We start from the raw sequence: 22369 nt of genomic DNA on the forward strand, positions 1-22369 counted from the left end.
GGCCTCCCAAAGTGCTGGGATTACAGATGTGAGCCACTGCCTCTGGCCATAGCATTGTTACCAGTATTTTAAAAAATCTTTAAACAATATAGCCACAGATATTTTTGTCTTCTTCTAGTGAGTAAGTGCAACAGTATTTCTACAGCAGAGACCTAGGGAGGGGATTTTTCTCTTGTTATGGGATATGCACTTCTTCAATTTTACTATGTAGGAGGGGATTTGTCTCTGGTTACGGAATATGTACATCTTCAACTTTACTATGTAGGAGGGATTTGTCTCTCATTATGGGATACGCACATCTTCAACTTTACTCTGTAACCATTAATTGTTTCCCAAAGTAAGGCTATATCCACATCTTCACCACACTTCATATCACTAGATTTTTCAATTTCTGCCAATTTGATAGGTTTAAGATGATATTGTGCTTTTATTAATAATTTACATTTTCTTAATTACTAATATAGCTGATAATTTTCCTTTAAAGGCCTTTCGTGTCTCATTTTCTTTTTTTTTTTTTTTTTTTGAGATGGAGTCTTGCTCTGTCGCCCAGGCTGGAGTGCAGTGGCCGGACCTCAGCTCACTGCAAGCTCCGCCTCCCAGGTTTACACCATTCTCCTGCCTCAGCCTCCTGAGTAGCTGGGACTACAGGCGCCCGCCACCTCGCCTGGCTAGTTTTTTGTATTTTTTAGTAGAGACGGGGTTTCACTGGGTTAGCCAGGATGGTCTCGATCTCCTGACCTCGTGATCCGCCCGTGTCGGCCTCCCAAAGTGCTGGGATTACAGGCTTGAGCCACTGCTCCCGGCTCTCGTGTCTCATTTTCTTTGAAGTGACTTTTTTTGCCTGCTTTTTATTAGATTGTTTATCTTGATCCAGTTGATTCAGAAAATTTCTTTATATTGTAGTTACTAATCTTTTGACATTTAAATGTTTTAGAGATATTTCCTTCCATGGCTTACCTTCTTTGCCTTTTTATGGTGGGTTTTTTTTTTTTTTTTGGATACTTAAATGTTTTACACTTTCTTGTAGCTTAATTTATAAATTACTCTCCTCATAATTTCTGGGGATTTTTTCCTGTGTGTGTCTTGTTTTAAGAAATTATTCTCTCACTTGTCATGAAGATGTTTTCCTATATATTCTTCTAAAAGTTTGGTTATTTTTACATTGAAATCTTTAGTCCAGCTATAAATAACTTTTGTGCATGGTATGAAGTATGGATCCGATTTTATTTATTTTTTTGTCTAGATGACTAGTTGTCTTGATACTTTATTTAACAGTTCATCTTTTTCCTATTGATGCGATTGCCATTTCTTTCATGTTTCTTACTCTGTTCTGTTATACGCTCATCTGTTGCATTGGTCAGTGTTTCTATCCCTGTGTCAACAGTATTCTGTCTTCATTACTACAGCCTTTGCTTTTTAACAAGTCTTGATATCTGGTTGAGCTTTCTTAAAAAGTTGCTACACCTTGTTTGTAAAATAAGCTCCTGACTAGTTTTGGTTCTTTGTTCTTCAGCATAAATTCGTGTAACCTGTATGGGAAGAGACTTTGGGGAGTTTTGCTTGGAAATGTACTAACAGATTAATTTGATAAGAAATTACAGCTGCACGGCTGGGCGTGGTGGCTCATGCCTGTAATCCCAGCACTTTAGGAGGCCAAGGTGGGTGGATCACGAGGTCAGGAGTTCGAGACCAGCCTGACCAACATGGTGAAGCCCCGTCTTGACCACAAATACAAAAATTAGCCGGCGTGGTGGCGTGTGCCTGCAATCTCAGCTACTCAGGAGGCTGAGGCAGGAGAATCGCTTGAACCTGGGAGGCAGAAGTTGCAGTGAGCCAAGTTCACGCCATTGCACTCCAGCCTGGGCAACAAGAGTGAAACTCTGTCTCAAAAAAAAGAAAGAAAAGAAAGAAGAAGAAAGAAAGAAAATTACAGCTGTACAATATTAAGCATTCCTAATCATGAATATGCAATGTCTTTCCACCAAGTCTTCCTTGATTCAGTAAAGTTGTTTAAATTTTTGCATTAAGATCATGAATTTATTTTGTTAGTTTTATTATTAAGCATCTTATTTTTTGCTGTCATTTTCAGAGTTACATTTGAAAACTATTTCTGACTGACGTAGAGAGTGCAGTTGATTTTTTTTGCTCACCTTAAGTTAAGGAACCTTGTTTCATTCTCACCGTTTCTAATAATTTGTGAAGTCTTTTGGGCTTTCTACATAGACTTTCTTCATTTTCTGCAAATAATTATAGTTTTCAGTCTTCTCCATTCTTAAAACTTACATTCTGTTTCTTACTGAGTTGACTGGCTGCAACTTGCAGTCCCACGTGGAACGTAAGTGGTGTCTCTTTTGTTGTTTGAGACGGGGTCTCACTCTGTCACTCAGGCTGGAGTGCAGTGGCGCTATATCGGCTCACTGCAACCTCCATCTCCCAGGCTCAAGTGATCCTCCCACCTCAGCCTCCTGAATAGCTGGGACTATACAGGGAATATACAGGAGCATGGCACCAGCCTGACTAATTTTTAGTACATGATTTTTATCAGATTAATGAAACTTCCTTTTACATACATATACATATTTTTCTAAGAGTTTTTTCTTTTTAAATAAGAAAGGTTTTAAATGTGTTAAATGCAATTTCTGAGTATATTGAGGTAATCGTGTATGTGTACTTTAATTTTTTAATTTTTAAAACTTTTTTTGTAGATTTTGCTACTAAAAATTTTATTTTAAAAATTCAGTTTTAATTTTTGTGGGCACATAAGTGTATATATTTATGGGGGACATGAGATATTTTGATACAAGCGTGCAATGCGTAATCATCACATCATGGGAAATGGGGTACTCATCCCCTCAAGCTTTTCTCCTTTGTGTTACAAATAATCTAATTATACCCTTTTAGTTATTTTTAAATGTAAAATTAAATTATTATTGATTATAGTTACCTTGTTGTGCTATTGAATACTTGGTCTTATTCATTCTTTCTAATTTTTTTTTGTACCCATTAACCATTCTACCTCCCAACCTCCTGCTTCCCCACTACCCTTCTTACCCTCTGGTAATCATCCTTTTACTCTCTGTCTCCATGAGTTTAATTATTTTGATTTTTAGATCCCACAAATCAATGAGAACATACAATTTTTGTCTTTCTGTGCCTGACTTAACATTAGCGATCTCCGGTTCCATCCATGTTGTTGCAAATGACAGGATCTCATTATTTTTTTGTGGCTGAATGAGTACTCCATTGTGCATAAGTACCACCATTTTCTTTATCCATTCATTTGTTGATGGACACTTACGTTGCTTCCAAATCTTGGCTATTGTGAGTAGTGTTGCAGTTACTATGGGAATGCAGGTATGTTTTTGATATAATGGTTTTCTTTTTGGGGGGCACATACACAATAGTGGGGTTGCTGGATCATATGGTAGCTCCATTTTTAGTTTTTGGAGAAGACTCCAAACTGTTCTCTATAGTGGTTGTACTAATTTACAGTCCCACCAACAGTGTACAAAGGTTCCCTTTTCTTCACATCCTCACCAGCATTTGTTATTACCTGTCTTAGTAGGATAAAAGCCATCTTAACTGGGGTGAGATGATCATCTCATTGCAGTTTTGGTTTGCATTTCTCTGATGCTCAATGATGTTGAGCACCTTTTCATATGTCTGCTGCCATTTGTATGTGTTTACTTTTTTAAAAAATTGTTGTCTGAGTGCAGCAGCTCATGCCTGTGATCCCAGGAGGATTGCTTGAGCCCAGGAGATCAAGACCAGCCTGGGCAACATAGTGAGACTTCATCTCCACCGCCCCGCCCCCACGAAAAAAAAGGAAAAGAAAGAAAGAAAAAAATTAGCCAGCCGCAGTGAAACACACCTGTGGTCCCAGCTTCTCAAGAGGCTAAGGTGGGAGGATTGCTTGTGCCTTGGAGATTGAGACTTCAGTAAACCATGATCATGTCACTGCAATCCAGTTTGGAGGACAGAGCAAGACCCTGTCAAAAAAAAAAAAATTGTTAATGTACTAAACTGACAGATTCTTTTTTTTTTTTGAGATGAAGTCTTGCTCTGTCACCTGGGCTGGAGTGCAAGTGGCATGATCTTGGCTCATTGCAGCCTCTGTCTTTGGGGTTCAAGCGATTCCTGTCTCAGCCTCCGAAATAGCTGGGACTATAGGTGCAGGCCACCACGCTCGGGTAATTGTTGTATTTTTAGTAGAGATGGAGTTTCCCCATGTTGGCCAGGCTGGTCTCAAACTCCTGACCTCAGGTGATCCACCCCCCACCTCGGCCTGCCAAAGTGCTGGGATTACAGGTGTGAGCCATGGCCTGTACTAGGTAAACAGATTCTTTAAAATGTTAAACTAGGCCGGGCGCAGTGGCTCATGCCTGTAATCCCAGAAATTTGGGAGGGCAAGGCGGGCAGATCACCTGAAGTCAGGAGTTTGAGAGCAGCCTGGACAACATGGGAAAACCCTAACTTTACTGAAAATACAAAAAAAAAAAAAAAAAAAATTAGCCGAGTGTGCTGGCATGTGCCTGTAATCTCAGCTACCTGGGAAGTTGAGACAGGAATCGCTTGAACCCTGGAGGCGGAGGTTGCAGTGAGCCAACAAGGCGCCATTGCATTCCAGCATGGGTGATAGAGTGAGACAACATCTTATTCAACTAGGTTTGCGTTCCTTGTTATATATTCTAACCCATAATTTAATATATATTCTTAATATAACTTGCTATATATTCTAACCCATGGCTTACCGCTTCACAACTCCTGAGCCTCCTGTGTTGTGAATATTCAGCCCATGTGATTTTTATGTATCACCCTCACTCCCCTTCAGTTGTTGCCGCCTTCAACTAAAATACTGTCATCTAATCTCATGGCGCCACCTGGTGGCAAATCTTGGACATTTCTGACGTCTCTTCACCTTTCTTTCCCTATTAGGGAAACGTACATGCAGTTTTCTCCTTCAGTTCTATTCCTTCTCTTGTGCCTTTCATCTATTAACTTTACTCCCAAATCCTCCTTTCTCATGCTCTCCTAAATTTTCTCATTATGTTCATGAAAAGTAATTCTCTTCCTTTGCTTTCTCTGCCCCTTTATGAGTCTAAATCTACATGAATAGTACTACTAGTTAATCACAGTGAGAATACTACTACTAGTGACAATGGCAAAACTACAGCTATACATTTTGAAAGGACTTTTTTTTGTTGTTGTTTTGTTTGTTTGTTTGTTTTTGAGATGGGAGTTTCACTCTTGTTGCCCAGGCTGGAGTGCAATGGCGCGATCTCAGCTCACTGCAACCTCCATCTCCCAGGTTCAAGTGATTCTCCTACCTCAGCCTCCCGAGTAGCTGTGATAACAGGCATGCACTACCATGCCCGGTAATTTTTGTATTTTTAGTAGAGACGGGGGTTTCACCATGTTGGTTAGGTTGGTCTCGAACTCCCAACCTCAGGTGATCTGCCCGCCTCGGCCTCCCAAAGTGCTGGAATTACAGACATGAGCCACCACGTCTGGCCTGAAATGACATTTCATACAATATAATGCCAGCCAGACTAACCTTCAAAGTCCTTGAAAACAGTTAAAATTCCCTTTAAAATGTTCTTAAATTTCAGGTACTATTGAACCATCTAATTATTTCTGCCCAGGTTAACATTAAGCTCACGTATTAAAGAAGAATTATAAAACTGTTAATAAATGTCATTGTTTCTATGTTCCTTAATTACAACCTTTGATAAATTTGGAGTTTCTACTTATTTTACTGCAAAGACTCAGTTTTTCATTATGAGTTACATTGCCTAGAAACAGAATCGCTGTTCATGACGTGGTTTCCATGGGAAACAGCCCACCACAGCTGCCCTTTTGGTACATAACTCATTTGTAAGATAGAGATTGCTAGTAACTGCATTTCTAATTGTTTTACTCACAAGGTTAGAAAATACTGTAACCAGCATTCTTCCTAGTCAGGGAAATGACTCATGGATAAGGCCAGTTTAGCAGTTTCTTCGTTAAGTTAATTCTGACTTTGTTTTATCTCTAAGGGATATATCGGAGAATGGCAGGTAAGTCAGCTGAGGAAGACAGACCAGAGAGAGTAGGGCTGAAATTGACCTCTTTAATTCCTGCAATGCCAACGTGTCTGCAGAGGAGGTAGTTTTCATGGTTTGTCTTAACCTATCCAGTCTTTTAGTGGGCAGGTACTGAGTATTTGCTTATTCAAAAACATAGCAACTATTGATTTCAGAGTAGGCACTACAAAGTATTTTGGACCCATTACTCTGGTTGCTGCCTGAAAATAACAATGTCTAGATTAATCAAAAGAGAACTTCAAATAAAATATAAAATCTGGTAGAACGCATAACTGAATGACATGAAGTTCTGATGTTTATGGCTTTAAGACAAGACCTATTATTGTAAATAATAGGTCTTATTATTGAAAGAAACTAGTTAGCTTGTGTAGAGTTGCTGCACTATTTGAAGTCTAGCATCTATTTAAAAGGAAGGTTTAAAGTTATTCTTATTTCCACATTCTAATCGTGGAGTTTCAAAGGTGGACTGGAAAATAAAAAAGAAGTTAAAGATTAGGCAGACAGTTTGACAGCCCTTACATAATCCAGGCTGACAAGGGCACCCTGATATTACAGTGTGCTGAGCAAGCAGTCAACCTGCCCATTCAGTTTCCTACTGTGTTTTTTTTTGCTAAATGCTTTCTAACCTCTTAATGTCTCTTTTGAAAGGTGGGGACCCAAACTGTATGCATTGTTCCAGATGCGCTCTTGCCAAAGCAGCATAAAGCAAATGTAACCCTTAGGAAGAAGGCTCCCTCCCTCACTAGGTAAGTACAACCGGCAGCCGTGGCCAGGGCCAGCCCACTTGCCCGCTAGACCTGCCATACCTTCCACTGCCAAGATGCTGGTGGGACCTCATAAAACTGAACCTGCTAATCCACAGGACCTGTGGATTTCAAGTCAAAGGAACTGATCAAGAGCAACCTCTGTCTTTACAGCCTCTGATTCCATCCCCTCCGGGTTCTTTCTCAGTAGTTTGTATCTATTGGGCTCTTTGCCAATCAAGAACATCATCCTCCAATTTAATAATTTTGAGGTCAGCTAGAATTTATTAAAATGATGTTTTACCTGTAATCTTGGTGAGCAGATTGGACCTGCTACTTTAGAGCATTCTCTTACCTTTAGAAAGAGCCCTCTCGAGCATTAAGAATGAAAGTATTATAGTGCAGGTTCTCATATGACACTTGTGTTCTGCTGGGAGGTTTTTCTTATTTTTTAGAAAAACATATTCAGGCTTGGCACGGTTGCTCATGCCTAGAATCCCAGCACTTTAAGAGGTGTAGGCAGGTGGATCACCTGAGGTTAGGAGTTCGAGACCAGCCTGGCCAACATGGTGAAACCACATCTCTACTAAAAATACAAAAGAAATTAGCCAGGCGTGATGGTGCATGCCTGTAGTTCCAGCTACTTTGGAGACTGAGGCAGGAGAATTGTTGAATCTGGGAGGCACAGGTTGCAGTGAGCCGAGATGGTGCCACTGCACTCCATCCTGGATGACAGAGTGATTCAAAAAAAAAAAGAAAAAAGACATATTGAGATTTACTTTAAAATGAAGTTCCGTACATACACATTGAGTAGAACAGTGGTCCCCAACCTTTTTGCATCAAGGACTGGTTTCATGGAAGACAAATTTTCCATGGGCTGGGAATGGGGTTGGGAGGTGGAGGGGATGGTTTTGGGGTAAAACTCCTTCACCTCAAATCATCAGGCATTAGATTCCCATAAGGAGCGTGCAACATGGAACCCTCACATGCGCAGTTCACAATAAGATTCGCTCCTTTGAGAATCTGATGCCGCTGCTGATCTGACAAGAGGTGGAGCTCAGGCCGTGATGCTTGTTCACCGCTCAGCTTCTGCTGTGCCACCCGGTTCCTAACAGGCCACACCAGTACTGGTCTTCGGCCCAGGGGTTGGGGATTTCTGGAGTAGAAGAAGTAAAGAATTGGTTCATAAGCTAGGTTAATGTAGTACTATGTACTGACCTCGATTTGGTAATATTTTAAAATCATTTTTTCAATATGATTACCATAACAGGTTGTTTTTAAATTCCTTTTTTTTTTTTGGCAGAGACTATTTGACTCATCCCATTTCTGAATAAAACCACAGCAATGTTGTTTATGTTGTAAATCTTGAGTTCCCCCAACTTGCTGGTTAAGCCTCCCAAAGTTCTCTAAACCGCCTTCTAGCTAAATGTCAGTATATTTGAGATAATACTTAAAAATGTAGAACCAATGTTCTTTATAGAAATACGATGTTTTAGACTTATTTATGTGGCAAAAAATGGTCACATGTGTTATTTAAGGTGGAGAACTTTTAGAAGCAATTTGCTCCTTTGGCCTTGAATTGGGCCTGCTCTGAAATGAGTTTAAGGTCATGCAAGATTCTCTCTGATATGTCATGACATTACCAAAACACTTTCATTGTTTCAAAGTCCACTTGAAACGCTACGACACATCCATCATCACTTGCTCTCACTCGCTTCGAAAGGGGTCTAGCTGAGAATCCAGCTGGTCTCATTTCTGATCTTTGAGCTGAAATCCTGGGTTAAAGCACATTCTTAATGTGCCATAGATTGCTGCAAACAATACTCTTCTTAGCTATTTATCTTTAGCCATTTCTTCCAGTGCAGAAATTCATTGATGTAACTCTTGCCATTTTGTTTGTCGATTAGTAAAACTCCCCAAAGTAAAATCTACCTGATCTTCTATAATTTTTCCTCCTTGATTTTCATCTGTTAATGTTCTTTTTAGAGCAAATCCTTTGAGTGAGTTTGACTCTGAGCTATTGTCGTCAGAAGCAGGAAAAGAAAGCTTCTGCATGAAAAGTCAAGATCTAATGACAGAAAGAGATTTTGAATTATCTAGCCATGAATTTATGAAGGGATCTGCAGAGCTGGTGATTGCCACATCCTCCAGCTTGAGGTATCACATAGCTGGCAGCCTTGGAAGAACTGCTGGGCCCCTCCAGAGTTGATTGTAAAGTTATTGACCCAAGAGAAAGAACAGAGACTCTGAGTGATGTTCTGGTCCTTCCCCCACTGCCCCCAGGGCTTCTCCACAGCACTGTCATCCTATCTTCCTCGTGACTAGGGGCCTGTAGGATTATGGTGACATTAAGGAATTAAAGGTGACATCTAAAGCCATGGACAGGCCAGGCGCTATGGCTCATGCCTATAATCCCAGCACTTTTAGAGACTGAGGCAGGTGAGTTGCATGAACTCAGCAGTTTGAGACCAGCCAGGGCAACATGGTAAAACCTTGGCTCTACAAAAAATACAAAACATTATCTGGGCATAGGCGCGCGTGCCTGTGGTCCCAGCTACTCGTGAGGCTGAGGTGGGAGAATTGCTTAAGCCCCGGAGGTCGAGGCTGCAGTGAGCCAAGATCATACCCCTGCACTCAAGCCTGGGTGACAGCGCGACCCTGTCTCAAAAATAAAATAAAGCCATGAACAAGATAGAACTGACTGGTTTCCTCATGGATAGAATCCCTATAGCCTTGGGACCAGACTGTACCCAAATTGCTAATCAACTCCAAAGCATGGCACAGTGTGGTGTATTTAGATTCATGGGCTTTTTGCTCTCAACCTTCAGACCTTTCTCTCAGGCTCTGGGCTGATTTTAGCTGAGGAGACCAGATTAGACCCAGTCTGCAGGTCCTCCCTCTTGGATCCCTGAGGTGGGAAGGGGCCTGAGGTGTGTCAGATGGAGCTGGTATAAATAAGATGAACTCATTCCCTAAGCACACACGCCCCGTGGCTGCTCAACAATTTCTCTTGGGATTCACGTCACTAAGGTGTATGTGACTGTGACGTGAAAGAGTGAGTGTTTATACCATGATCTTACATCCACATCATAATTCTGGATCAGAACATTGCAAAATCTATATGTTAGACTCCTTTTGCGGCCAAAAGTAATTCTAGCCAGGCTGAGGTCAGAGTGTAGAGTTTGTGGACGCACCTTTATTTTGGTACAATCTGTACATCATTGCATTTCCTCAGCGGCATTCCATTCCCCTTCATCACTCAACCATCAACTAACCGTGACTAAATGTTAACTTACAAAATGTGGAAAGACATTCAGGGTCATGCCTTTTCAACTGAATGCTGATAATACGAGTATTCGAGTTGAGTTTTCTTCTTTCTTGCCTGACTTTCCTATTCACTTTCTGTGTCTTCATGCAGGCCTCTGGCTACTGACATACGGGCAGCTTTAGGATAAGGACATACCTGGTGTTCTGAATGTGTGTATCCCCCAAAGTCTGCAATCTCAGCTGGAACTGGATGGACCAGTATTCCCTCACCCAGGGCCCTGGCTCATGTTTCTCTCCTCTTCTCAGTTTACTGTTGGATTTCCCTTTCTTGCTATTCTCTTTCTCTCCAAACCCCTCTCAATTGCCTTTCCTAAAGACAGACCTTAGCAAGATGGCCCGGGACTTGGGACTTCGCACGGCACCCTGCAGTCCCAAGCCACCATCTACTGCACCCCATCTTCAAGACTCTATCCCCCAAACAGATGCTGGAAGGCATCAGCTTCCGAGAACCCACTTTTTTCTGCATGACTAGCTTGTATGGAAGAATCTATGGAGAGGATTTCCAAGAATTTCCCACTTTTTCAAAAAATGTATGTGACTTATATTTGGCTTCAATCCAAGAGCAAACTCAGTGGTGAACAGCTCCATTTCTGTGCACATGTTGGTGGAATCTACAGAAATCGATGCAACATTTCTTTCCTGTCTGGGCTGTTTGTATAATTGTATATAAATGTAGCAATAAATATATTCTACCATCAGCCTGAGCCTTACTGCACACTTGATTCTGCATCCTGGTGGTAGGCGGTGAATATCGCTTGCCTGCCCCACTTCAGGTTCCCATCTTCTCTGATTTCACAGTTACTTCAGACCTGGCCAGTGTTTGGAGAAAGAGCGTTGAGGAGAGTTCAGTGGCAGAGCTGGGATGTGAAGCAGCATTATTAATTCATAAGATGGCAGTAGTCCTAGCACTTTGAGGTGTTTTGAATGTCCAAGGAGTGAAGCTTAGAGGATTGGGTGACAGTTTGTGACACGAGTCAGCAGCATTAACAGTCACTCTGGCCGGACGCAGTGGCTCACGCCTGTAATCCCAGCACTTTGGGAGGCTGAGGTGGGCGGGTCATGTGGTCAAGAGAGCGAGACCATCCTGGCCAACATGGTGAAACCCTGTCTCTACTAAAAATATAAAAATTAGCTGGGCATGGTGGTGCGTGCCTATAGTCCCAGCTACTTGGGAGGCTGAGGCAGGAGAATCGCTTGAACCCAGGAGGTGGAGGTTGCAGTGAGCTGAAATGACACCACTACGCCCCAGTCTGGGCGACAAAGTGAGACTCTGTCTCAAAAAACAAAACAAAAAGCAAAAGTCACTCTTACAGCCTTCAAGAGCATGTTGTGCTGTGATTATTTGACTGGTACTTGCTGGGCACAAAGGTACCCCTTAAAGATTTTCAGAAAAACCCCACAAAATGTACCAACATGACATAGAATTTTCCATCTGTCACTGATGTTTTTCAAGGGTATTAAGTCTAGTTATTTTAGAGACAGCCTCCTCCTACAGGGGACACATAAACAAAATAACCTTTCACTAGGCAGATACAATATTGTTTGTCTAATATCAAGGAATATTTATTCCCAAAGTGGTCTCTTGTAATTTTCTTGTGAAATCTTTGGTTATCAGGCACTTTTATAACTTAAGGGATAACCACATAGTTGTGGTTTCTTATCAAATTATGGTTTCTCAGGCCTCTCCTTGATTATAAGTGGAAGTTGGCATAAAATCTTTCAGTCATAAGACCTGGGAATGCAATGAAACGAAAAGTTGTAATATCCAGCTGGGTGCGGTGACTCACCCCTGTAATCCCAGCACTTTGGGAGGCTGAGGTGGGCAGATCAGTCGAGGTCAGGAGTTCCAGACCAGCCTGGCCAACATGACAAAACCCCGTCTCTACTAAAAATACATAAATTAGCTGGGCATGGTGGCGGGTGCCTGTCGTCTCAGCTACTCGGGAGGCCGAGGCAGGAGAATCGCTTGAACGCGGGAGGCAGAGATTACTGTGTGTCAGGATTGTGCCACTGCACTCCAGCCTATTGTTATCCCATGGCAGGGGCAAACAGCACTTGCGAGATTACTTTTTGTGTAATAAAAAATATAGTCTGGAAGAGAGTTGAGGAAAATCATCTGTCAAGCTCTTTAAAACATTGAACAAGTAACTCTGAACAATTGTGCCACGTCTGTTCTTATTCTCACCTTTTAATGGATACATTAGAGAACCTGAGCCTTCAGGTCAAAAGATAAAGAGGGCACAGTGTGGGCCGCTGCCTTCAACAGCTAATTCCTGTGCAATGCACTGGGCAAAAACCTTTTCTACACATGGCTTTTTCTAGCCAGGACTGGTGATACGAAGGGACATTATTAGAAAATACATGGGACAAATTACCAATTGCTTCGGTTTATAGTGCGGTAAGAGAGAATCCCAATTAGAGATAATGCTGTGTAATCAAAAGTTTAATTTACGAGGCTGTGAGGGATTGAGAGTTTTCAGCCGGTGGGGGTTAAAACCTGGGCATTTGCTGCAGCTCGGCCACAAATTCGTAGTTGGAACTTGGACAAGTCACTCCAACTCTCAGGGCCTCCGATTCTTCTGCTGTAAAAATGAGGTGTTTGGACTCAATGATTTCTAAGGTTCTTTTTGCTCTTAGAGTGTCTTCTTTGGAAAAGGGAAAGGAGTAGCATAATTTTCATGTTAAAGGAGTGGGTCATTAGATGGCAAAAATGTGCAGTCGAGAGGAGAAAAGAGTTTATTTGGTTTTATAGTTTCAACATTTATTTTAGATTTAGGGTGTACATGTGTAGGTTTGTTACATGAATTTATTGCATGATGCTGAGGCTTGGAGTATAAATGATCCTGTCACCAGGGTAGTGAGCATAGTACCCAATAGGTAGTTTTTCAGCCCCTGCCCCTGACCCTCTCTCCCATCTCTAGTAGTCCCTAGAGTCTATTATTCCCATCTTAATGTCCATGTGTACTCAGTGTTTAGCTCCTACTTACAAGTGAAAACATATGGCATTTGGTTTTCTGTTTGTATGTTAATTTGCTGAGGTTAATGGCCTCTAGCTGCATTCATGTTGCTGTAAAGGACATGATCTCTTTATGGCTGCATAGTATTCCATGGTCCATATGTACCATATTTTCTTTATCCAGTCCACTGTTGATGGGCACCTAGGTTGATTCCATATCTTTGCTATTGCGAGTACTGCTGTGGTGAATATATAAGTGCATGTGTCTTTTTGGTAGAGTGATTTCTTTTCCTTTGAATATATACCCAGTGATGGGATTACTGGGTCAAATTGTAGTTCTGTTTTAAGTTCTTTGAGCAATCTCCAAACTGCTTTCCACAGCGACTGAACTAATTTACCTTCCCACCAACAGTGTATAAGCATTCCCTTTCTCCACACCTAACGAGCATCTGTTGATTTTTTTTTTTTTTTTTTTTTTTTTACTTTTCAATACCTAACCACTCAGACTAGTGTGAGGTAGTATCTCATTGTGGTTTTGATTTGCATTTCTCTGATGATTAGTGATGTGGAACATTTTTTCATGTTTGTCATTGCTTATATGTCTTCTTTTGAGAAGTGTCTGTTCATGTCCTCTGCGTACTTTTCAGTGGAGTTATTTGTTCTTTGCTTCTTGAATGATTTAAAATTTTCAGAGACTCTGGATATTAAACCTTTGTCAGATGCATAGTTTGAGAATATTTTCTCCCATTCTGCAGATTGTCTACTTACTCTGTTGATAGTTTCTCTTGCTGTGCAGAAGCTCTTTAGTTAAATTAGGTTCCACTTGTCAATTTTTGCTTTTGCTGCAATTGCTTTTGAGGACTTAGCCATAAATTCTTTGCTAGGGCCAATGAAGAGAAGAGCCATAAATTCTTTGCTAGGGCCAAGGTTGCAATTGCTTTTGTGGACTTAGCCATAAATTCTTTGCTAGGGCCAGGTTTTCTTCTAGAATTTTTATAATTTGAGGTCTTACATTTAAATCTTTAATCCAGCTTGAGTTACTTTTTGTATATGGTGAAAGGTAGTGGTCTAGTTTCATTCTTTTGCATGTGGATAGCCAGTTATCCCAACACCATTTATTAAATAGGGAGTCCTTTCCCCACCACTTATTTTTGTCAACTTTGTCAAAGATCAGATGGTTGTAGATGTGTAGCTTTATTTCTGGGTTCTCTACTGTGTTCCATTTGTCTGTGTGTCTGTTTCTATACTAATATCATGCTGTTTTGGTTATGGCAGCCTTGCAGTATAGTTTGAAGTTGGGTTATGTGATGCCTCTGGTTTTGTTCTTTTTGCTTTGGATTGCTTTGGCTATTTGAGCTCTTTCTTGATTCAATATGAATTTTAGAATAGCTTCTTCTAATTCTGTGAAAAATGACCTTGTTAGTTTGATAGGGATAGTATTGAATCTGTAAATGGCTTTGGGCAGTAGGGCCATTTTAATAAAACTGATTCTTCCTATCCATGAGCATGGAATGTTTTTCCCTTTATTTGAATCATCTACGATTTATTTTAGGTTTTTTTTTTTTTTTTTTGGAGGCAGAGTCTCCTCTGTCACCCAGGCTGGAGTGCAGTGGCATAATCTTGGCTCACTACAACCTCCGTCTCCCAGGTTCGAGTGATTCTCCTGCCTCAGCCTCCTGAGTAGCTGGGACTACAGGCACACAGCACCACACCTGGCTAATTTTTGTAATTTTAGTAGAGATGGGGTTTTGCCATGTTGGCCAGGCTGGTCTTGAACTCATGATCTCAGGTGATTTACCTGCCTTGGCCTCCCAAAGTGCTAGGATTACAGGCATGAGCCACCTGAACAGGCAAAAGCTTTTTTTTTGCATCTGTTAAGATAATAATATGGTTTTTGTTTTTAATTTTGTTTATCTGGTGAATCATATTTATTGATTCGTGTATCTTAAACCAGCCTTGCATTCCAGTCATAAAGCCGACTTGATCATGGTGAATTAAGTGGGTTTGATTTGCTGGTATTTTGTTTTGGATTTTGTGTCTGTGTTCATCAGGGATATTAATCTGTAGTTTTCTTTTTTTGTGTGTCTTTGCCAGGTGTTAGTATCAGGGTTGGGCTGGCTTCATAGAATGAGTTGGGGGGATTCCCTCTCCCTCTATTTTTGGGAATAGTTTCAGTAGAATTGGTATTAACTTTTCTTTGTACATCTGGTAGAATTCAGCTGTGAATCCATCTGGCCCAGAGCTTTTCTTGGCTGCTGGGATTTTTATTACTGATTCAATTTTGAAACTTGATACTGCTCTCTTCAGAGTTTTGATTTCTTCCTGATTCAATCTTGGGAGGTTATGTGTGCCCAAGAATTTATCCATTTCCTCTTGATTTTCTAGTTTGTGCTCACAGATGTGTTGATAATAATCTCTGAAGATCTTTTGTATTTCTGTGGGATCAGTTGTAATGTCACCTTTCTCATTTCTGATTGTGCTTATTTGCATATTCTCTCTTTTGTTTTCTGTTAATCCAGGTAGTGGTCTATTGATCACTTTTATTCTTTCAAATAACCAACTTTTGGTTTTATTGATCCTTTGTATGGATTTGTGGGTCTCAGTGTCAGTTCTGCTCTGATTTTAGTTATTTCTTTTCTCCTGCTAGGTTGAGGGTTAGTTTGTTCTCGTTTTTCTAGTTCCTCTAGGTATGATGTTAGATTGTTAATTTGAGATATTTTCATCTTCTTGATGTAAGCATTTTTATTTATTTATTTATTTATTTATTTATTTATTTATTTAAGATGGAGTCTTGCTCTCTATCACCTGGGCTGGAGTACAGTGGCACAATCTCGGCTCACTACAGCCTCCAGCTTACTGCAGCCTCTGCCTCCCAGGTTCAAGCAATTCTCCTGCCTCAGCCTCCTAAGTAGCTGGGATTATAGGCACACACCACAATGCCCATCTAATTTTTGTATTTTTAGTAGAGATGGGGTTTCACCATGTTGGCCAGGCTGGTCTCAAACTCCTGACCTCAAGTAATCCACCCAACTTGGCCTTCCAAAGATGTAGGCATTTAGTGCTATAAACTTTCCTCTTAACGCTGCTTTTGTTGCATCACAGAAATGTTGGTATTTGTGTCTCTGTTTCCATGTATTCCAAATAATTTTTTTTTTTTTTGAGACAGAGTTTCGCTCTTGTTGCCCAGGCTGGAGTGCAATGGCATGATCTTGGCTCACCACATCCTCTGCCTCCTGGATTCAAGCTATTCGTCTGCCTCAGCCTCCCAAGTAGCTGGAATTACAGGCATGCACTACCACACCTGGCTAATTCTGCATTTTCAGTAAAGATGGGGTTTCTCAATGTCGATCAGGCTGGTCTTGAACTCCTGACCTCAGGTGATCCACCCACCTCAGCCTCCCAAGTAGCTGGGATTACAGGCATGCGCTACCACACCTGGCTCATTCTGCATTTTCAGTAGAGACGGGGTTTCTCCATGTTGGTCAGGCTGGTCTTGAACTCCTGACCTCAGGTGATCCACCTGCCTCGGCCTCCCAAGTAGCTGGGATTACAGGTGTGAGCCACCACGCCTGGCCGAAAAATTTTTTTTGATTCCTGCCTTAATTTCATTGTTTACTGAAATTCAGGAGCAAGTTGTTTGATTTCCATGTAATTGTATGGTTTTGAGAGATCTTCTTGGTATTGATTTCTATTTTTCTTCCACTGTAGTTCTAGAGTATGGTAGGCCTGACTTCAGGTGTTTTAATTTATTGAAACTTGCTTTTTGGCTGAGCGTGTGGTCAATCTTCCAGTATGTTCTGTATGTAGATGAGAAGAATGTACATTCTGTGATTGATGGGTAGAATAGTCTGTAGATGTCTCTTAGGCCCATTGGTCAAATGTCAAATTTCAGTCTAGAGATTTTAGTTTTCTGCCTTGATGATCTAATGCTGTTGGTGGAGTGTTGAGGACCCCACTATTATTGTGTGGCTGTCTAAGTCTTTACATAGTCCAGAAGTACTTGTTTTGTTAAGCTGAATGCTCCAATGTTGGGTGCATATATATGTTTAGGATAATTAAGTCTCTTGTTGAATTGATCCCTTTGTCATTATATAATGCCCTTGTCTTTTTTTTTTTTTCTGTTGTTCATTTAACGTTTGTTTTATCTGATATAAAACTTGTGACTCCTGCTTTTGTTTATTTTCCGTTTGCATGATAGATCTTCCTCCAGCTGTTTACTTTGAACCTATGGGTGTCATTACATGTCAGTAGGTCTCTTGAAGATGGTAGATGTATGGGTCTTGTGGTTTTTTAAAAAATCTAACTTGCCACTCTGTGCCTTTTACGTGGGACATTCAGAATATTTACATTCAATGTTAATGTTGATATGTGAGGTTTGGATCCGATTGTGAAGTTATTAGCTGGCTGTTTTGTAGTTTCTTTTGTGCAGTTGCTTTACAGGGTCTGTGAGCCATGTACGTAAGAGCGCTTTGTGGTGATAGGTATTGTTCTTTCATTTCCATGTTTAGAACACCCTTAAGGATCTCTTGTAAGTCTGGTCTGGTGGTAAAAAATTCTCTTAGTGATTGCTTGTCTATAAAGGAGATTATTTCTTCTTTGCTTCTGAAACTTAGTTTGGCAGGATATAGCATCTTTGTTGGAATTTCTTTGAGAATGCCATAAGTAGCCCCCAGTCTTTTCTGGCTTGTAAGGTTCCTGCTGAGAAGTTCCCTGTTAACCTGTTAGTGGTGTTTGGTTACATGAATAAGTTCATTAGTGGTGATTTCCGAGATTTAGGTACACCCATCACCTGAGCAGTGTACACTGTTACCCAATATGTAGTCTTTTATCCCTCACCCCCATTCCACCCTTACCCCCAAGTTCCCAAAGTCCATTGTATCATTCTTATGCCTTTGCATCCTCATAGCTTAGTTCCCACTTGTAAGTAAGAACATACGATGTTTGGTTTTCCATTCCAGAGTTTTTTCACTTAAAATAATGGTCTCCAGCTCCATCCAGATTGCTGCGAATGCCATTATTATTATTATTATTATTATTAGTAGTAGTATTATTAGTATTTTGAGAAAGAGTCTCCCTCTTGTTGCCCAGGCTGGAGTACAGTGGTATGATCTTGGCTCACTGCAACCTCTCTGCCTCCTGGGCTCAAGTGATTCTCCTGCCTCAGCCTCCCGAGTAGCTGGGACACAGGGGCGCACCACCATGCCTGGCTAATTTTTGTATTTTTAGTAGAGACGGGGTTTCGCCATCTTGGCCAGGCTGGTCTTGAGCTCCTGACCTCAAGTGATCCGTCTGCGTCAGCCTCCCAAAGTTCTGGGATTACGGGCGTGCCATTCTTTTGTTCTTTTTATGAATAGCCATATGCACTTCTGTTGGCAGGTTTTATATTAGGCAGTGTGGTTTGAGCTACAGCCAGTGGATGGCACTTATGGGTAAAAGCCGCTGCAGCCAACACAGATGGGCGTATACTTGATCCTTGTTACTGGAAGAAGCTCTCTTTTTTCTCAGGCAATGGGTTGATCTGTGCAGTGCGCCATGGTCCGAGCTCCCTGCTCAGCCCCTGAGGGGGAAGCCAAGATGGGTGGGTGGGGGGGACCAAGATAACTGGGGTTGGATGGGGGAAGGACTGCTTACAGGTCTCCTAATGGCAAGCATAAGCACCGGTGCAGAGGAAGAGGTCCAACGGGCAGCCACCAAGCGCCCAGAGGTGTGCCTAGGTGCGGAACTGGGAAACTTCTCAGCTCCAGGTTCTCTGCACAGGGAGTGGGGGCAGCCTAAACTCCTATTCCAGGAGAGCAAGTAGGTGCTCTAGATTGCTGGAGATCTGCCTGGAGGATCATAAATGGCCCCCCGCACCATGATCTCTGCTCAGGAAGGGTGGAGTGAATCAGGCCATCAATCTGGCTAAGAAGGTGCTCTATATGCCTGGAGATCTGCCTGGGCATGAAGCAAAGAGAGCGCCCCCTGCACCACGAACTCCGTACAGGAAGGGTGGGGTGATCTAGGCTGCTAATCCATGGGAGCAGGTGCTTCAAATGGCTGGAGGTCTCCCTGCGTGTGGATCAAAGAGGACCCCGCTACACCGAGGATTCACTCAGGAAGAGTGGAGCTGCTCAGGCTGTTAGTTCAGGTGAGCAGGTGCTCCAAATGTCTGGAGATACGTCTGGGGGTAGAGAGGGCCCTGGTGTGCCACGATCTCTAAGGCACCCAGCAATGACACATGCAGACAGTTCCAGGGTGCCAAGTTGGCTCAGACTACAAATCTTTTTGCCCAGGAGAAACTGTGGCAGTGGCAGCTCTCCTCCCCTTCCAGGCCTGTGACAGAGGAGAGCACAATTCCAGTGCCTGCTGCTGGGACACCTTCCACATTTGCTGCTCAGTTCTGGCTGTGGAGGGCCCTACCCTGCTCCAGAACAAATGCTCCCATATCTAACCTGAGACTAAAATGCCTGCATGGCTACAGTGCCAGGGTCATCAAAAAATGACTGACTTTGTAGGAGCCCGGATTAAAAGTAGCATCCTTCTCTTGATCCCAGGTCTGGGAAAATATCTGCCACTTTTCTGTGTTCAGGCTGCTCCCTAAGCTAGCTCCAGGGCGTGGGAGACATGAAATGCTCTCCCTTGGCCTGGGTTGCATGGAACCCCTGCAGAAAGATGGGCCGTGAGGGATTCTCTCACCCTCCTAGGTTCTGGGGGCTTCACTCACTTTTATTGGCTGGAAGCCATCATGGGGGCTGCCTGCCTACCTTCTCCTTGGGATCTGGGGTGTCTTTTGTTATGCTGGCGGATTCCCGTTTTCCGTCTTAAATTAAAGCTCACAGAATTGATCTTTACGCACTATTTTGCTATTTCCACGTGGCTGAGGCATGCTCGAAGCCTGTAATTCACCATCTTGCGGGGGGGAAAAAAAATGAGTGATGAAGATTGCTTATATTCAGATACCAAAAGATGCATTAAGATAATGACAGGTCAAAGCACCACCTAGTCAAACCCTTTCTGAGGAAACAGAACATACTCAGCTCTCACTTTTCATGCCCTGTTGGCTGGATTTCTTCTTGGCTATCTTCTGTACAGGGCAGAAAGACCGCAGTGTGCGCTTATCATTGGGATGCTCTGGTGGGAAGCTGAAGCCTCAGAACAAGAACCCACTTCTCTTCACCCATGAATTGCCCACGCCCATCAGGCTGGGCAGTGGCCCATGAGGAGTGCTTCTGTAACTATCGGGTGTCAGTCCTGGTCAAGTTCTATTCCCAACTGTGTAAGCCCAAAGCCGATGGGCGTAGCAACACAAAGCGGGGAAGCTAGTCACTAATACTTAGGAAATGCATCGGTTGGGGGCTTCCCTCCTCCTGTGTGGATGCAACTGTCATCAATCAGCACCATACCCTTTCCCTGGTGGCCCATTCATTTGTTTCCAAGGAGGTGGGATGAGTTGCGTGACTGGTGGGTTTGTAGCCCAGTCCTGTTCCCAGATTTTCCTTTGGGGAAGGAGCTGTCTGCAGGAAGCATAAGCACCTCCATGCCATAGTCTGCTCTTCCCTGCCATAGTCTCACAGAGGCCAGGCTCCCACCTGGGAGGGGCAAGTCTGGGGTTCAGTATTAGAAAGCCCAGTCGCCACAGGCATAAGCCCACGTTCTCTAGTGCTGGCTTTATCAAGGATGAAGGTGGTCTGACAGCTTCACTGCCTTACTCTTTTGCTTTGCTTCTCAATGGATTTAGCACCATGGTTCTCACTTGAATGTGCAGCAGAACTGCCTGCCGGAGCTGTGAAAACACAAGCTGGGCTCTGCTACTAGAGTTTCTGATTCAGCATGTCAGGAGTGGGGCCCAAGAATCTGCATTTCAGACAAGTTCCCAAGTGAAACCGAGGCTGCTGGACCGGAGACCACACTGAAGACCCAAGGAACACTTGGCTAAGAGAAGGCGTTCTGTTATTGTTCCCTGAAACTCCAGAAGAACCCAATGTTCTCAAAGCTGTCTGAGTCAGCTGGGCCTCCTTTGCTAACCTGGGGCTGGCAAACAGTCCTCGGTCAGCATGACTAATTCTTACAAATCAATATCCTCTTCTAGCCCACGGCCTTGGGGAGAAACAAATGGTTATGGATTATCCTCATTGCTGTTCTATGTGGAAAGCAAGATGAGTCAACGGCAGCTGTACGTCAGCCCTGAAATGGCTATTTTAAAACAGAGTTGGAGACATGCTCACTTCTCCTTGGATAAAACCTTGTACAGCACTGTGCGCAAATAAAGACTTTTTAATAATGACGGAGCCAGTGGATTTTAATGACTTGTCATTGAAGTGTAAAAGTACAAACATTTGCAGGTTAGGAAACCGTGTGATGAATTTCAGTGGATTCGGGAGAAGGCCAGAGCAGAGCGCGCGTCCCCGCAGACGTCCCTAGTGATTTTCTCAGGCCCTAGCCCTCCCTCCAAGGTCAGCACCGTCTTAAACTCTAACAGGTAGATATGTTTTACTGGCTGGCGCGTTATAAAATTGAGATCATTCAGCAGGTACTATTTCATGTCTGCTTTCTTTTACTCCACAAAGACATGAATTCCTGAAAATGTTTCTCCTCTGATCAGCCTTGTTGCTGACCACACATCCTTCACTCCAGCCTCTGTTAGTGGGCTGCCCACCGCACAGCCCACCTCCCACCTGCCACAAGTTTCTGCAACTTCCTGGCACAGTGTGGCTTTTCCGGTAGAGCCAGTTCCCTCTAGACGTGTCAGCAGCTGGGCCTTCCCATCTCCGGGGCTTCCTTCAGGCCTCCCACCCCCATCAGAAGGGCTTTCCCTTCTCGCCTCTGCCCATTTCATTCAGTCAGAGCAGGTGAGGCTCTACTACCCACCCCTCAAGGCTTATACCTTAGAGGCCCGTGCCTTGCTCTCTGTTCATCTGGGGGCATCTTGCTCTGCACAATCCCTCAGGGATGTGGATTTCCCTGCACCAGGAGGAACACACGACCTCTTAGGCACCAAGTCAGGGAGATGGAGGCTACAGAACCCCACAGGGCTGTTCACCGCCTCGGCTTGGGAATGACACCTGTCTCTTCTGCCAACATTTCATGGTCAGAACTAGTCATGTGGCGAGTTCTCTTGGCTACAAAGGGGGATGGGAAAGGCAGGGGAGCAGAGGGGAGATTTGGTGAACATCCTTGTCGCTGCCACAGTGCTCAGATCAACTCCGTCTCCAAGGCCAGGTTATGTTCTATCATCCCCTCTGCACTTGGGCTCTCACGTGCTCCCTCTCCCTCCCGTTATT

General features: G+C 42.9%; 1 protein-coding gene across 4 annotated transcripts in view; it reads left to right on the forward strand.

Moving 5' to 3' along the window:
- The window catches only part of RDX (radixin), a 112660-nt gene that overhangs the window by 73144 nt on the left and 17147 nt on the right, over positions 1-22369 (forward strand). For 3 of the 4 annotated variants that reach the window (XM_011992125.1, XM_011992149.1, XM_011992142.1), the window contains 2 exons: positions 6732-6829; positions 10245-10851. In XM_011992125.1, coding sequence (XP_011847515.1) covers positions 6732-6798 — 67 coding nt within the window. In that variant the 3' untranslated portion in view covers positions 6799-6829; positions 10245-10851. Of the gene's footprint in view, positions 1-6731; positions 6830-10244; positions 10852-22369 lie in introns of those variants that run through there. The other variant, XM_011992132.1, reaches the window with a different exon arrangement.

The sequence above is a fragment of the Mandrillus leucophaeus genome, unplaced genomic scaffold (assembly GCF_000951045.1).
Source record: "Mandrillus leucophaeus isolate KB7577 unplaced genomic scaffold, Mleu.le_1.0 Scaffold1101, whole genome shotgun sequence".
NCBI lineage: Eukaryota > Metazoa > Chordata > Mammalia > Primates > Cercopithecidae > Mandrillus > Mandrillus leucophaeus.